The sequence below is a fragment of the Balaenoptera acutorostrata genome, chromosome X, assembly GCF_949987535.1.
Source record: "Balaenoptera acutorostrata chromosome X, mBalAcu1.1, whole genome shotgun sequence".
Taxonomy (NCBI): domain Eukaryota; kingdom Metazoa; phylum Chordata; class Mammalia; order Artiodactyla; family Balaenopteridae; genus Balaenoptera; species Balaenoptera acutorostrata.
In genome coordinates, this window is record NC_080085.1 from 74961129 (window position 1) to 74976767 (window position 15639).

A 15639-nucleotide genomic window follows, 5' to 3' on the forward strand; every position below is an offset into this window, starting at 1 on the left:
GAATAATTGCTTAACAATGGTGTGTTTGTTAGTTATGTTTATAACAAAGTGAATAAGCTATACATATACATATATCCCCATATCTCCTCCCTCTTGTGTCTTCTCCCACCCTGCCTATCCCACCTCTCTAGGTGGTCACTAAGAACAAAGCTGATCTCCTTGTGCTATGCAGCTGCTTCCCACTAGCTACCTATTTTACTTTTGGTAGTATATATAAGTCAGTGCCACTCTCTCACTTCGTCCCAGCTTACCCTTCCCCCTCCCCATGTCCTCAAGTCCATTCTCTACGTCTGCGTCTGTATTCCAGTCCTGCACCTGGGTTCTTCAGGACCTTTTTTTTTTTTTAGATTCCATATATGTGTGTTAGCATATGGTATTTGTTTTTCTCTTTCTGACTTACTTCACTCTGTTTGACAGAGTCTAGGTCCATCCACCTCACTACAAGTAACTCAATTTTGTTTCTTTTTATGGCAGAGTAATATTCCATTGTATATATGTGCCACATCTTCTTTTTCCATTCATCTGTCAATGGACACTTAGGTTGCTTCCATGTCCTGGCTATTGTAAATAGAGCTGCAATGAACATTGTGGTACATGACTCTTTAAATTATGGTTTTCTCAGTGTATATGCCCAGTAGTGGGATTGCTGGGTGGTATGGTAGGTCTATTTTTAGTACTTTAAGGAACTTCCATACTGTTCTCCATAGTGGCTGTATCAAGTTACATTCCCACCAACAGTGCAAGAGGGTTCCCTTTTCTTCACACCCTCTCCAGCATTTATTGTTTGTAGACTTTTTGATGATGGCCATGCTGACTGATGTGAGGTGATACCTCATTGTAGTTTTGAGTTGCATTTCTCTAATGATTAGTGATGCTGAGCATCCTTTCATGTGTTTGTTGGCAAACTGTATATCTTTGGATAAATGTCTATTTAGGTCTTTTGCCCATTTTTGGATTGGGTTGTTTGTTTTTCTCATATTGAGCTGCATGAGCTGCTTGTAAATTTTGGAGATTAATCCTTTGTCAGTTGCATCATTTGCAAATATCTTCTCCATTCTGAGGGTTGTCTTTTCATCTTGTTTATGGTTTCCTTTGCTGTGCAAAAGCTTGGAAGTTTCGTTAGGTCTCATTTGTTTATTTTTGTGTTTATTTCCGTTCCTCTTGGGGGTGGGTCAAAAAGGATCTTGCTGTGATTTATGTCATAGAGTGTTCTGCCTATGTTTTCCTCAAAGAGTTTTACAGTGTCTGGTCTTACATTTAGGTCTTTAATCCACTTTGAGTTTCTTTTTATGTATGGTGTTAGGGAGTGTTCTAATTTCACTCTTTTACATCTAGCTGTCCAGTTTTCCCAGGACCACTTATTGAAGAGGCTCTCTTTTCTCCATTGTATATTCTTGCCTCCTTTATCAAAAATAAGGTGACCATATGTGCGTGGATTTATGTCTGGCTTTCTATCCTGTTCCATTGGTCTATATTTCTGTTTTTGTGCCAGTACCATAAGGTCTTGATTACTGTAGCTTTGTAGTATAGTCTGAAGTCCGGGAGCCTGATTTCTCCAGTGCCAGTTTTTTTCTCAAGATTGCTTTGGCTATTCGGGGTCTTTTGTATTTCCACACAAATTGTGAAATTTTTTGTTCTAGTTCTGTAAAAAATGCCATTAGTAGCTTGACAGGGATTGCATTGAATCTGTAGATTGGTTTGGGTAGTATACACATTTTTACAATGTTGATTCTTCCAATACAAGAACATGGTATATCACTCCATCAGTTTGTATCATCTTTAATTTCTTGCATCAGTGTCTTATAGTTTTCTGCATATAGGTTTTTGTCTCCTTAGGTAGGTTTATTCATAGGTATTTTATTCTTTTTGTTGCAGTATTAAATGGGAGCGTTTCCTTAATTTCTCTTTCAGAGTTTTCATCATTAGTATATAGGAGTGCAAGAGATTTCTGTGCATTAATTTTGTATCCTGCTACTTTACCAAATTCACTGATTAGCTCTAGTAGTTTTCGGGTAGCGTCTTTAGGATTCTCTATGTATAGTATCATGTCATCTGCAAACAGTGACAGCTTTACTTCTTCTTTTCCGATTTGGATTCCTTTTATCTCTTTTTCTTCTCTGATTGCTGAGGCTAAATCTTCAAAAAGTATGTTGAATAATGGTGGTAAGAGTGGGCAACCTTGTCTTGTTCCTGATCTTAGTGGGAATGGTTTCAGATTTTCACCACTTAGAATGATGTTGACTGTGGGTTTGTCACCTATGGCCTTTATTATGTTGAGGTAAGTTCCCTCCATGTCTACTTTCTGGAGGGTTTTTATCATAAATTGGTGTTGAATTTTTTTGAAAGCTTTTTCTGCATCTATTGAGATGATCATGTGGTTTTTATCCTTCAATTTGTTACTATGGTGTATCACATTGATTGATGTGTGTATATTGAAGAATCCTTGCATTCCTGGGATAAACCCCACTTGATCATTATGTATGATCCTTTTAATGTGCTGTTGGATTCTATTTGCTAGTATTTTGTTGAGGATTTTTGCATCTATGTTCATCAGTTATATTGGCCTGTAGTTTTCTTTCTTTGAGACATCTTTGTCTGGTTTTGGTGTCACGGTGATGGTGGCCTCATAGAATGAGTTTGGGAGTGTTCTTCCCTCTGCTATATTTTGGAAGAGTTTGAGAAGGATAGGTGTTAGCTCTTCTCTAAATGTTTGATAGAGTTCGCCTGTGAAGCCATCTGGTCCTGGGCTTTTTTTTTGTTGGAAGATTTTTATCACAGTCTCAATTTCAGTGCTTGTGATTGGTCTGTTTATATTTTCTATTTCTTCCATGTTCAGTCTCGGAAGGTTGTGCATTTCTAAGAATGTGTCCATTTCTTCCAGGTTGTCCATTTTATTGGCATAGAGTTGCTTGTAGTAATCTCTCATGAACCTTTGTATTTCTGCAGTGTCAGTTTTTACTTCTCCTTTTTCATTTCTAATTCTATTGATTTGAGTTATTCTCCCTTTTTTTCTTGATGAGTCTGGCTAATGGTTTATCATTTTTTTTTTCTTCTCAAAGAACCAGCTTTTAGTTTTATTGATCTTTGCTAATGTTTCTTTCATTTCTTTTTCATTTATTTCTGGTCTGCTCTTTATGATTTCTTTCCTTCTGCTACGTTTGGAGATTTTTTGATCTTCTTTCTCTAATTGTTTTAAGTGTAAGGTTAGGTGTTTTCTTTCAGATGTTTCTTGTTTCTTGAGGGTAGGATTGTATTACTATAAACTTCCCTCTTAGAACTGCTTTTGCTACCTCCCATAGGTTATGTGTCATAGTGTTTTCATTGTCATTTGTTTCTAGGTATTTTTTGATTTCCTAATTGATTTCTTCACTGATCTCTTGGTTATTAAGTCGTGTATTGTTTAGCCTCCATGTGTTTGTATTTTTTACAGATTTTTTCCTGTAATTGATATCTAGTCTCATAGCATTGCAGTCAGAAAAGATACTGGATATGATTTCAATTTTCTTAAATTTACCAAGGCATGATTTGTGACCCAAGATATGATCTCTGCTGGAGAATGTTCCATGAGCACATGAGAAGAAAGTGTATTCTGTTGTTTTTGGTTGGACTGTCCTATAAATATCAATTAAGTCCATCTTCTTTTATGTATAATTTAAAGCTTTCGTTTCCTTATTTATTTTCATTTGTATGATCTTTCCATTGGTGAAAGTGGGGTGTTAAAGTTCCCTACTATGACTGTGTTACTGTCTATTTCCCCTTTAATGGCTGTTAGCATTTTCCTTATGTATCGAGGTGCTCCTTTGTTGGGTGCATAAATATTTACAATTGTTATATCTTCTTCTTTGACTGATCCCTTGACCATTTTGTAGTGTCCTTCTTTGTCTCTTGTAATAGTCTTTATTTTAAATTTTATTTGTCTGATATGAGAATTGCTACTCCAGCTTTCCTTTGATTTCCATTTGCATGGAATATATTTTTCCATCCCCTCCCTTTCAGTCTGTATGTGTCCCTAGGTCTGAAGTGGGTCTCTTGTAGACAGCATATATATGGGTCTTGCTTTTGTATCCATTCAGACAGTCTATGTCTTTTGGTTAGAGCATTTAATCCATTTACATTTAAGGTAATTCTTGATATGTATGTTCCTATTACCATTTTCTTAATTGTTTGGGGTTTGTTATTGTAGGTCTTTTCCTTCTCTTGTGTTTCCTGCCTAGAGAAGTTCCTTTAGCATTTGTTGTAAAGATGGTTTCATAGTGCTGAATTCTCTTAGCTTTTGCTTGTCTGTAAATGTTTTAATTTCTCTGTCAAATCTGAATATGATACTTGCTGGGTAGAGTAATCTTGGTTGTAGGTTTTTTCCTTTCATCACTTTAAATATTTCCTTCCACTCCCTTTTGGCTTGCAGAGTTTCTGATGAAAGATCAGCTGTTAACCTTATGGGGATTCCCTTGTGTGTTATTGGTTGTTTATCCCTTGCTGCTTTTTATATTTTTTCCTTGTATTTAATTTTTGATAGTTTGATTAATATGTTTCTTGGCATGTTTCTCCTTGGATTTATCCTGTATGAGACTCTCTGTGCTTCCTGGACTTGATCGTCTATTTCCTTTCCATATTAGGGAAGTTTTCATCTATAATCTCTTCAAATATTTTCTCAGTCCCTTTCTTTTTCTCTTCTTCTTCTGGGACCCATGTAATTCAAATGTTGGTGCATTTAACATTGTCCCAGATGTCTCTGAGACAGTCTTCAATTCTTTTCATTTCTTTTTTATTTATTCTGCTCTGCAGTAGTTATTTCCAATATTTTATCTTACAGGTTGTGTATCCGTTCTTCTGCCTCAATTCTTCTGCTATTGATTTCTTCTAGAGAATTTTTAATTTCATTTATTGTGTTGTTCATCATTGTTTGCTCTTTAGCTCTTCTAGGTCCTTGTTAAACGTTTCTTTTATTTTCTCCATTCTTTTTCCACGACTTTTGATCATCTTTACTATCATTACTCTGAATCTTTTTCAAGGAGACTGCCTATTTCCTCTTCATTTGTTTGGTCTGGTGGGTTTTTACCTCACTCCTTCATCTGCTGTGTGTTTCTATGTCTTCTCATCTTGCTTAACTTACTGTGTTTGAGGTCTCCTTTTCATAAGCCGCAGGTTTGTAGTTCCAATTGTTTTTGGTGTCTGCTCCCAGTGGCTAAGGTTGGTTGAGTGGGTTGTGTAGGCTTCCTGGTGGAGGGGCCTAGTGCCTGTTTTCTTGTGGATGAGGCTGGATCTTGTCTTTCTGGTGGGCAGGACTGCGTCCGGTGGTGTGTTTTGGCGTGTCTGTGTCCTTATTTTGATTTTAGGCAGCCTCTGCTAATAGGTGGGGTTGCGTTCCTGTCTTGCTAGTTGTTTGGCATAGGGTGTCTAGCACTGTAGCTTGCTTGTTATTGAGTGGAGCTGGGTCTTAGCATTGAGATGGAGATCTCTGGGAGAGCTTTTGCTGTTTGATATTATGTGGAGGTAGGAGGTCTCTGGTGGACATATGTCTTGAACTTGGCTCTCCCTTTGCGCCCAGAGCACCAAGACCCTGTCAGCCACATGGCTCAGAAGAAAAGTTAGGAAAAAAGAAAGAAAGAAAGAAAAAAGTAAAATAAAATAAAAAAATAAAAAGAGAAAAAAATAAGAAGAAAGGAACAGTCAAACCAAAAAGCAAATCCACAAATGATAAAAAAAGCACTAAAAACTATACTAAAAACAAAATAAAACAAACAAACAAAAAACCGGACAGACAGATCTCTAGGACAAATGGTAAATGCAAAGCTCTACAGACAAAATCACCCAAAGAAGCATGTACATACACACTCACAAAAAGAGAAAAAGGAAAACAATATATATATCATTGCTCCCAAAGTCCACTGCCTAAATTTTGGGATGATTCATTCTCTGTTCAGGTATTCCACAGATGCAGGGTACATCAAGTTGATTGTGGAGATTTAATCCACTGCTCCTGAGGCTGCTGGGATAGATTTCCCTTTTCTTCTTTGTTCACACAGCTCCTGGGGTTCAGGTTTGGATTTGACCCCGCCTCTGTGTGTCGGTCACCTGAGGGCGTCTGTTTTTTGCTCAGAAAGGATGATTTTAAAGGAGCAGCTGATTAGGGAGCTCTGGTTCACTCAGGCCAGGCAGAGGGAGGGGTATGTAATGTGGGGCAAGCCTACAGTGGCAGAGGCCAGTGTGATGTTGCAACAGCCTGAGGCACACCGTGTGTTCTCCCGGGGAAGTTGTCCTTGGATCACGGGACCCTGGCAGTGGCAGGATGCACAGGCTCCTGGGAGGGGTGGTGTGGAGGGTGACCTGTGCTTGCACACAGCCTTCTTGGTGGCTGCAGCAGCAGCCTTAGCGTTTCATGCTCATCTCTGTTGTCCATGCTGATAGCCGCGACTCGGGCCCATCTCTGGAGCTTGTTTAGGCAATGCTCTGAATCCCCTCTCCTCGCGCACCCCGAAACAAAGGTCTCTTCCCTCTTAGGCAGTTCCAGACTTTTTCCAGGACTCCCTCCTGGCTAGCTGTGGCACACTAGCCCCCTTCAGGCTCTGTTCACACAGCCATCTGCAGTCCTCTCCCTGGGATCTGAACTCTGAAGCCCGAGCCTCAGCTCCCAGCTCCCACCCATCCCGGCCGGCAGGTGAGCAGAAAAGCCTCTCAGGCTGGTGAGTGCTGGTTGGCACAATCTTCTGTGCAGGAAACTCTCCGCTTTGCCCTCTGCACACCTCTTGCTGCGCTCTCCTCTGTGGCTCCGAAGCTTCCCCCCCGCCACCCCTCTTCTCTGCCAGTGAAGGGGCTTCCTAGTGTGTGGAACCTTTTCCTCCTTCACAGGTCCCTCACAGTGGTGCAAGTCCCATCTTTATTCTTTTGTCTCTGTTTTTTCTTTTTTCTTTTGCCCTACCCAGGTACGTGGGGAGTTTCTTGCCTTTTGGGAAGTCTGAGGTCTTCTGTCAGCATTCAGTAGGTGTTCTGTAGGATTTCTTGCACATGTACATGTATTTCTCATGTATTTTGGGGGAGGAAGGTGATCTCCACATCTTACTCTTCCACCATCTTGAAGGTCCACCCATAAAGGCCATTTTTAATCATGTAAAAGATTAGCTTAGACTTTGTCCTGTAGGTTATGGGAAGTATTAAAAGATAAGCAGCAGAGTGATCTAGTCTGCTTTCAATCAGATAGACCGGTGTTGGAAATAGATTAGACGGGAATTGGAGTAAGACTACAAACAAGGAAACTATGTAAAAGGGGATTGCCCTCATCTAGGCCATGGTGATGAGGGCTGAATAGGGTAGCATAAGTATGGACGAAGAAAAAAGTGAGAGAATGGAAAATATTTTAGAGAAATAGAAATAACTTTCTAACAATGGGTAGGCATTTGATAATCTATAGATGTGGATAATGAGACTAGCTCGTTTCAAAACCAGAGAAAATTCAAAACCTTAACCAATAATTTTCACCTCTTCCTTATATTTACCATAAAATACAAAACAGCAGCAAAAATGACTATTGTGCTTTTCAGCTTCTTTCTCTTCTTTGCTTATTCTTCTATAGAATGATCACAAAGCAAAAGTCAATTAAAAGAGTTAAAGAGTGGGAATGAGAGGCAAAAAGGGAGAGAAAATTCACAACCCAGATAATGCCTCCCTAAACTAGGAAGAATTACTCCAGTCGAGTGAAATCCACTAACTTTATACTATTCCAGTATAGCATATTATATTCTGAAATTTGCATCAATAAATTGAAATTTTACTGTATATTTTCCTTAAGACCTAAGAATTATTAGTTCAGTTCAAAATGGAAATTTAGTCATTACATTTAAAAAGAATTAAACCTCTTCTTATCTTGCCAAAGTCATTAAATACTACTAAACAAAAGCTAAATTGTCTTTTTAAAGTTTGGAGAAATTAGTTTATTTCTGATATTTGGGATGCAATATATATTATTATGATTAGGAATCATAAAAGCACATTTGTTTAGTAGGGAAATTATTTATACTAAAGTACCAAATATGTTAAATATAATAACATTCACAAATTGACTTAGGAAAATCTACTACCTATAGTAAAATTGTCTTCTAACTTTTAGGGATGTACTGATACTGATTTCTATTTACTAACTTCTTACAGAGTCTTCAGGTCTGTCTTTATAATTGGTATCATATCTATTGTCTTTTAAAAAGTCTTAGACATTGTAGATGTAATATTTTATCTATTATCAGATTTACTATGAAGCATTTATTATTTAATAAATTTAGCAATTTTTATGATATAATAATAATACCATTACTAATATTCTATCATCATTACTACTACTGTCATTACTGTCACTACTACTACTACCATCACTACTACTACTACTACTACTACCATCACTAGCTAATGCTTATCAATTGTCTGCTATGTGCTAAGCACTGTTTTTAACATTTTACATCTTATGACTAGCATAATGAAAAGAAACTACTCTGTTATCCTCATTGATTTAGAGAAACTATCTGCTTCATCTCTATGAATCTCAGCATCATCATCTATTACAATAGTTGACTGCATGATCACTTAAATTCCTTTCTAGTTGCCTAAATATCTCATACCCAGTAAACCTACTTTTTAGGACAAAGGGTGAGCTCTTTATCTAAAGTCATATGATTGAAAAGAAAAATGGAGAAAATTGATATTGTAGTTAAAAAGTAATATCTCCCCAAGTTTACAGAAAAAATAGTAGCAACATATATAAAGAACATATGTAAAACTATATATATGTTTATAGTAAACTGTATATATATAAAACTATATATATAGTAAGAATCCCTATGAGTATCTTTTTTTAAAGAAAACATTGTTTCACACTTATACATTCCTTCTAACTACCTTTTTTTTCCTAGCCAGAATGTGTTACTTGAATTAAACATATGTTATAATATTCTTTGCAGCTTAAACACTTAGAATCAAAGAATGATAGAGCTACAAGAGAGCTTGGAGCTCATCTGTCTTGGTTCTTGACCAACTATACGGTCCCCAGGCTTTGAAACAACTACCCATATGATCTTTGGCCCTCAAGCTATGAGAACTACTAGTTCTGGGATCTTGAATAAATTTCTTGACCTCTCAAGGACTCAATTTCCTCATCTATAAAATGGAGATAACAATATCTTCCTTGCTGAGTTGTTGTAAGTTTTAAATGAGATATAGTCCTAGAAAAATGTTCAGTACATGGTAGGTCCTAAATAAATTATAGTTATTATTTTTATATAATTTTTATTGTAATATTCTGTGGCATTGTTTATAATATATGGAATCATAAATTTCAAGGGAATCAACATATGGAATATTTTTGAATAAATAATTTTACTAGAAGCAAAATTTTGTCTTATCAAGGACATTGCTATACATTAATTTGAATAAATCTATGTTTTTGATTTAAATAATTTACTAAGTGCTTTATTTGAATGATGATAATTAAGTATAATTATGATAGTAAAATCTTTTTATGCTTAACCTTATTTAATAGTCTTTTACCAAAAATAACAGAAACCATACATTCTCGGTGTCTTTATTCCAAGATTTCCATCTTGTTATTACCTTAGTCCTCTGAATTTTTGTCTAAATGAACATAAATTTAGATGAGTAAATGACTCTCTTTAAGTTGCTGAAGGTCATTTATGTGAAAAGACATTGAACTGTGAGATAAATACAACTGAAACTCAAATTAGCATCATATTCACTTTAGTGCAATCAAAATATTTTAATTGTATTTGAATAATTTTAAGATTTTTAAATGTCATATAATTTATAATTTTGTTTAATGTTCCTTGAATATTTTTCTATTGTCCTAATATCAATATCTTAAATTTTTACAACTGATTTAGGAAGAATGTGAAGGTCGGTCTGCTTAGAACCCTGCAGTGAACCAATATATTGCTGGAGCCCAGTAATTCTGTTTGAGAAATTATCACAGATTTCAAGGTTTCAGAGAACAGTAACAATCATACATTAGGGCACTTAAAGTTTCTAGTTAAGACATAAGGCCTTGAGAGTTGAGTTATAATTGTTTTTACCTCTTCTTTACCTTTTCTGTTTATGAAAGAAATGTTGTTGTGCCTTTACAGATTGCTTAACATAATCATTGCTGAAAGTTATTCTCTTTAAAATGTAGAGATAGATTCAAATATAAATATATGGAGAGAGACAGAGTCTGATGATATGTGCATATATTTAAAGAGATAGATATTTGCCCTAAAAACTGGTAACATCTCAAAGAAATAGACCCTTGACACTGTAAGTTTTAAAAGACATACAATGTTTTTTTTCTTTTTCTTCCATACATCTTTTTTATTTTCATCTTTATTGGAGTATAAATGCTTTACAATGTTGTGTTAGTTTCTGCTGTACAACAAAGTGAATCAGCTATATGTATATATATATCCCCATATCCCCTCCCTCTTGAGCCTCCCTCCCACCCTCCCTATCCCACCCCTCTAGGTCATCACAAAGCAGTGAGCTGATCTCCCTGTTCTATGCAGCAGCTTCCCACTACCCATCCATTTTACATTTGGTAGTGTATATATGTCAGTTCTACTCTCTTACTCCATCCCAGCTTCCACTTCTCCCCCTGTGTCCTCAAGTATATTGCCTACATCTGTGTCTTTATTCCTGCCCTGCCACTAGGTTCATCAGTACTGTTTTTTTAGATTCCATATATATACGTTAGCATATGGTATTTGTTTTTCTTTTTCTGACTTACCTCATTCTGTATGACAGACTCTACGTCCATCCACCTCATTACAAATAACTCAATTTCGTTCCATTTTATGGCAGAGTAATATTCCATTGTATACATGTGTCACATTTTCTTTATCCATTCGTCTGTCGATGGGCATTTAGGTTGCTGCCTTGTCCTGGCTATTGTAAATAGCACTGCGATGAACATTGTGGTACATGTGTCTTTTTGAATTATGGTTTTCTCAGGGTATATGCCCAGGAATGGGATTGCTGGGTCACATGGTAATTCTATTTTTAGTTTTTTAAGGAACCTCCATACTGTTGTCCATAGTGGCTGTATCAATTTACATTCCCACCAACGTTGCAGAAGTGTTCCCTTTTCTCCATACCCTCTCCAGCATTTATTGTTTGTAGATTTTTTGATGATGACCATTCTGACTCGTGTGAGGGGATACCTCATTGTGGTTTTGATTTGCATTTCTCTAATAATTAGTGATGTTGAGTATATTGTCATGTGTTTGTTGGCAATCCATATGTCTTCTTTGGAGAAATGTCTGTTTAGGTCTTCCACCCATTTTCGATTGGGTTGTTTGTTTTCTCAATATTGAGCTGAATGAGCTGCTTGTTTATTTTGGAGATTAATCCATTGTCAGTTGCTTCATTTGCAAATATTTTCTCCCATTCTGAGAGTTGTCTTTTCATCTTATTTATTCTTTCCTTTGCTGTGCAAAAGCTTTTAAGTTTCATTAGGTCCCATTTGTTTATTTTTGTCCCTTACTCTAGGAGGTGGGCCAGAAAGGATCTTGCTGTGACTTATGTCATAGAGTGTTCTGCTTATGTTTTCCTCGAAGAGTTTGATAGTGTTTGGACTTACATTTAGGTCTTCAATCCACTTTGAGTTTATTTTTGTGTATGGTGTTAGGAAGTGTTTTAATTTCATTCTTTTACATGTAGCTGTCCAGTTTTCTCAGCACCACTTATTGAAGAGGCTGTCATTCCTCCATTGTATATTCTTGCCTCTTTTATCAAAGATAAGGTGACCATATGTGTGTGGGTTTATCTCTGGGCTTTCTATCCTTTTCCATTGATCTATATTTCTGTTTTTGTGCCAGTACCATACTGTTTTGATTACTGTAGCTTTGTCATATAGTCTGAAGTCAGGGAGCCTGATTCCTCCAGCTCCATTGGCTCTTCAGGGTCTTTTGTGTTTCCATACAAATTGTGAGATTTTTTGTTCTAGTTCTGTGAAAATACCATTGGTAATTTGATATGGATTGCATTGAGTCTGTAGATTGCTTTCAGTACTATAGTCATTTTCACAGTGTTGATTCTTCCAATCCAAGAGCATGGTATATCTCTTCATCTGTTTGTATTGTCCTTGATTTCTTTCATCAGTGTTGTACAGTTTTCTGCATACAGGTCTTTTGACTCCTTAGGTAGGTTTATTCCTAGGTATTCTATTCTTTGTATTGCAATGGTAAATGGGAATATTTCCTTAATTTCTATTTCTGATTTTTCATTGTTAGTATATAGGAATGCAAGAGATTTCTGTGCATTAATTTTGTATCCTGCTACTTTACTAAATTCATTGATTAGCTCTAGTAGTTTTCTGGTAGCATCTTCAGGATTTTCTATGCATAGTATCATGTCATCTGCAAAGAGTGACAGTTTTACTTCTTCTTTCCCAGTTTGGATTCCTTTTATTTCTTTTCCTTCTCTGATTGCCGTGGGTAAAACTTCCAAAACTATGTTGAATAATAGTGGTGGAGTAAGTACCCTTGTGTTGTTCCTGATCTTAGAGGAAGTGCTTTCAGTTTTTCACCAATGAGAATGAAGTTGGCTGTGGGTTTGTCATATATGGCTTTTATTATGTTGAGGTAGGTTCCCTCTATGCCCACTTTCTGGAGAGTTTTTATCATAAATGGGTGTTGAATTTTGTCAAAAGTTTTTCTGCATCTATTGAGATTATCATATGGTTTTTATCCTTCAATCTGTTAGTATCACATTGATTGATTTCCATATATTGAAGAATTCTTGCATTCCTGGAATAAACTCCACTTGATCATGGTGTATGATCCTTTTAATGTGCTGTTGGATTCTGTTTGCTAGTATTTTGTTGAGGATTTTTTACATCTATGTTCATCAGCGATATTGACCTGTTTCTTTTTTGTGACATCTTTGTCCCGTTTTGGTATCAGGGTGATGGTGGCCTCATAGAATGTGTTCGGGTGTGTTTAAAGACATACCATGTTTTGAAACTCAATAAATATCTTTAGATTTTCTGTGTTTTGAAATATGTATAGGAATAACCTGATGAATAATATGAATATTTTTCTTAATCAATTTATAAAATATTTCATGCTATCACTAAATTCCTGTAGTCAAAGTAGAAAAGAATCTTCCACCACTACTACCACCACCATACAAATACATGTGTATTATAGAGCATACTTACTGGAGATGTGAAAGCAAAAATAAGTTGGTTGCATAATTGAATAATCTTTGGTTGAGTCTAATTATAATTGGAATCAAAAGAAGCTAATCTTATGTTGACTTATACATTTATATATCTCTCTGAATCTGTATCTATGGTTTATAATTCATCAAAACCGGCAACCTGATTTCAATGACTAAGCCTTTGCAAACTATTTCCCTTTCCATATTTTAGCTACCATGCAAAAGCGCCTGAAGAAGGAGAAAAAAGCAAAGAGAAAACTACAAGAAGCCTTGGAATTTGAATCAAAGCGAAGGGAGCAAGTGGAGCAAGCACTTAAGCAAGCCACTACTAGTGACAGTGGATTGAGGATGTTGAAAGGTAATGTCTGTATTGCACCTTCACACTCAAGGTACACAAAGCAGAGAGAGGGAGAGAGCCGGGGAGGGAGAAGGGGAGAGGGAGAGGGGGAGAAGGAAAGGAAGGAGGGAAGGAGGGAGGGAGGGAGAAGCTTTGTCCAGGAATACAGTAATTAAAAAATCAATTTGAGGCCAAGTTCTTTAGTTCATTAATTAAATCTGTCAAAATAAGCCCTATTCTGGGAGATATAAATAGTCTAGGAACAGGAAATCCTGCTGCTTTTTGCAGAAGAAGTAATATTGATAACTTCCCTGCACTTAAAATGTAAGTGTTTTAGGTCCATTCGTGTTAAAATATGCTGATGTTTGGTGTACCTTATTTTAATGAACTTTAGAATGCTGGTTCCTTTAATGCAGATTGCATCAGTGATGAGGGCTTAAAGAGTGCCTGGTTGAAAATGAATGTTCTAAGTAAATTCCTGGAGCTCCTGTGAGAAGAGGTGCTTCTGTCATGAAATCTCTTAATTCCAAACTTTTCTGATTCCATTTTAAATTATGAAACCCCACAACGTAATTTCATTTCATAGGCTATTCAAGTTTTTCTTTCATAGCACATTAACAGCTGGTATATCTAACTGATATGTGTGCATAACAGGGATTAGCCTAAGAATATTATACACAAGCATACACATACTCCATACCTAATATGACACACACATGAACTAAAAGGGGGTTGCTTCAAGTGTCCCATACTAAGAATGAATAGAGAATACTGTACAATGTTCAATCGTATTTTTACCTTTCCAAAAGTTCAGTTCCTTTTTTACTGTGACTGTCTTGGATCATTGTCCTCACAATCGATAGAAATACAGAGGTAGATTATTAGCTTATGACAGCCATGCCTCATTGAGACGCAGAAGAGAGAAGATAAATAATAATACATCAATATCTCATACTGAGGAACATCTTAGACAGTGGGAGCCAGCAATGGGGCCAATATTCTATGCACTCTAATTATTTGAGGCTCTGAACATGTAATTCTGAGGAGGTTTGTCATTTTTCTTTTTACGTATTTGAAATCCACCCATATGTGAATTCCACTCTAGCTCCAGTGTTCTCTGTTATAAAGGAAAAGCAGCTGTTTCTACAGCATGATGGGTAACTTGTATTCAAATCATTTCTTTCTCACATCAATCCTTGATGGATGATATATGGGCGTCTGTTATCACATTACCCAAGGGTGTCTGAGCAAATGTGTATATATATATATATATATATATAGAAATGGCCATATTAAGCTATGCTTCATGTATATGAATAACTTTTAGATAATCACATTTCATATTTAAAATTGAAAATAAAAATCCCAACTCTTTGTTTCTTTTTCTCAACTTTTTTTGAAACAATTCATGTATCTCTTGGTCCCTAGGACCAGTACTAAATAAAGACCACAAATCATAGCCTGTGTTTTGGTGTTCATGTGCATTTAGCATAGAGATAATCTCATCATCTATCACATTTTACAAACGGAAAATATACCATAAGAATGGGGCACTTCTACTTATGGAATTATATTCAATTTTTTTTAATTCCACAGTCAGGGCATGTTACCTGATAGTCTGAGGGGGTTTTATGGACAGATTATTTTCCCGAGTTTTATCTCTAGAGTGTAAAATGAATAAAGAAATATTTACTATATATCTGGAAATATATGTCCAATTGTAAAATTCAGCTATGGTTTATAATTCTCCCTCCTACCATTAAAAACATATAGACATACAAAAAACAAAAACAAAATGCCACCCAAAGTCTCATGTTATCTATAGGACCAAAGCACTGGTGAACAGAGTTTTCACTTTAAATTGAATCAGGAAAAATAGAAATGTACCTTAATATTGAATGTCACTTCTTTCAGATACTGGGATTCCAGATATTGAAATAGAAAACAGTGGAACTCCTCATGATAGTACTGCTATGCAAGGTACAGTAAACAGTGTACTTCTTTCTGTAACTGCTTAATATGTGACCCCTGGGAGTGGGAAGGGGATAAGCTCCTATGTTGATACTTTTCATATAAGGAAAATAAATAAATAAGTTTAACTTTTCTTACTT

At 36.1% G+C, this 15639-nt stretch overlaps 1 protein-coding gene across 1 annotated transcript in view; it reads left to right on the forward strand.

The window, feature by feature from the left end:
- DACH2 (dachshund family transcription factor 2) overlaps nt 1-15639 on the forward strand; it is a 648107-nt gene that overhangs the window by 621553 nt on the left and 10915 nt on the right. Inside the window, exons 10-11 of the mRNA XM_057539119.1 lie at nt 13403-13549; nt 15443-15508. Coding sequence (XP_057395102.1) covers nt 13403-13549; nt 15443-15508 — 213 coding nt within the window. The remainder of the gene's footprint in view (nt 1-13402; nt 13550-15442; nt 15509-15639) is intronic.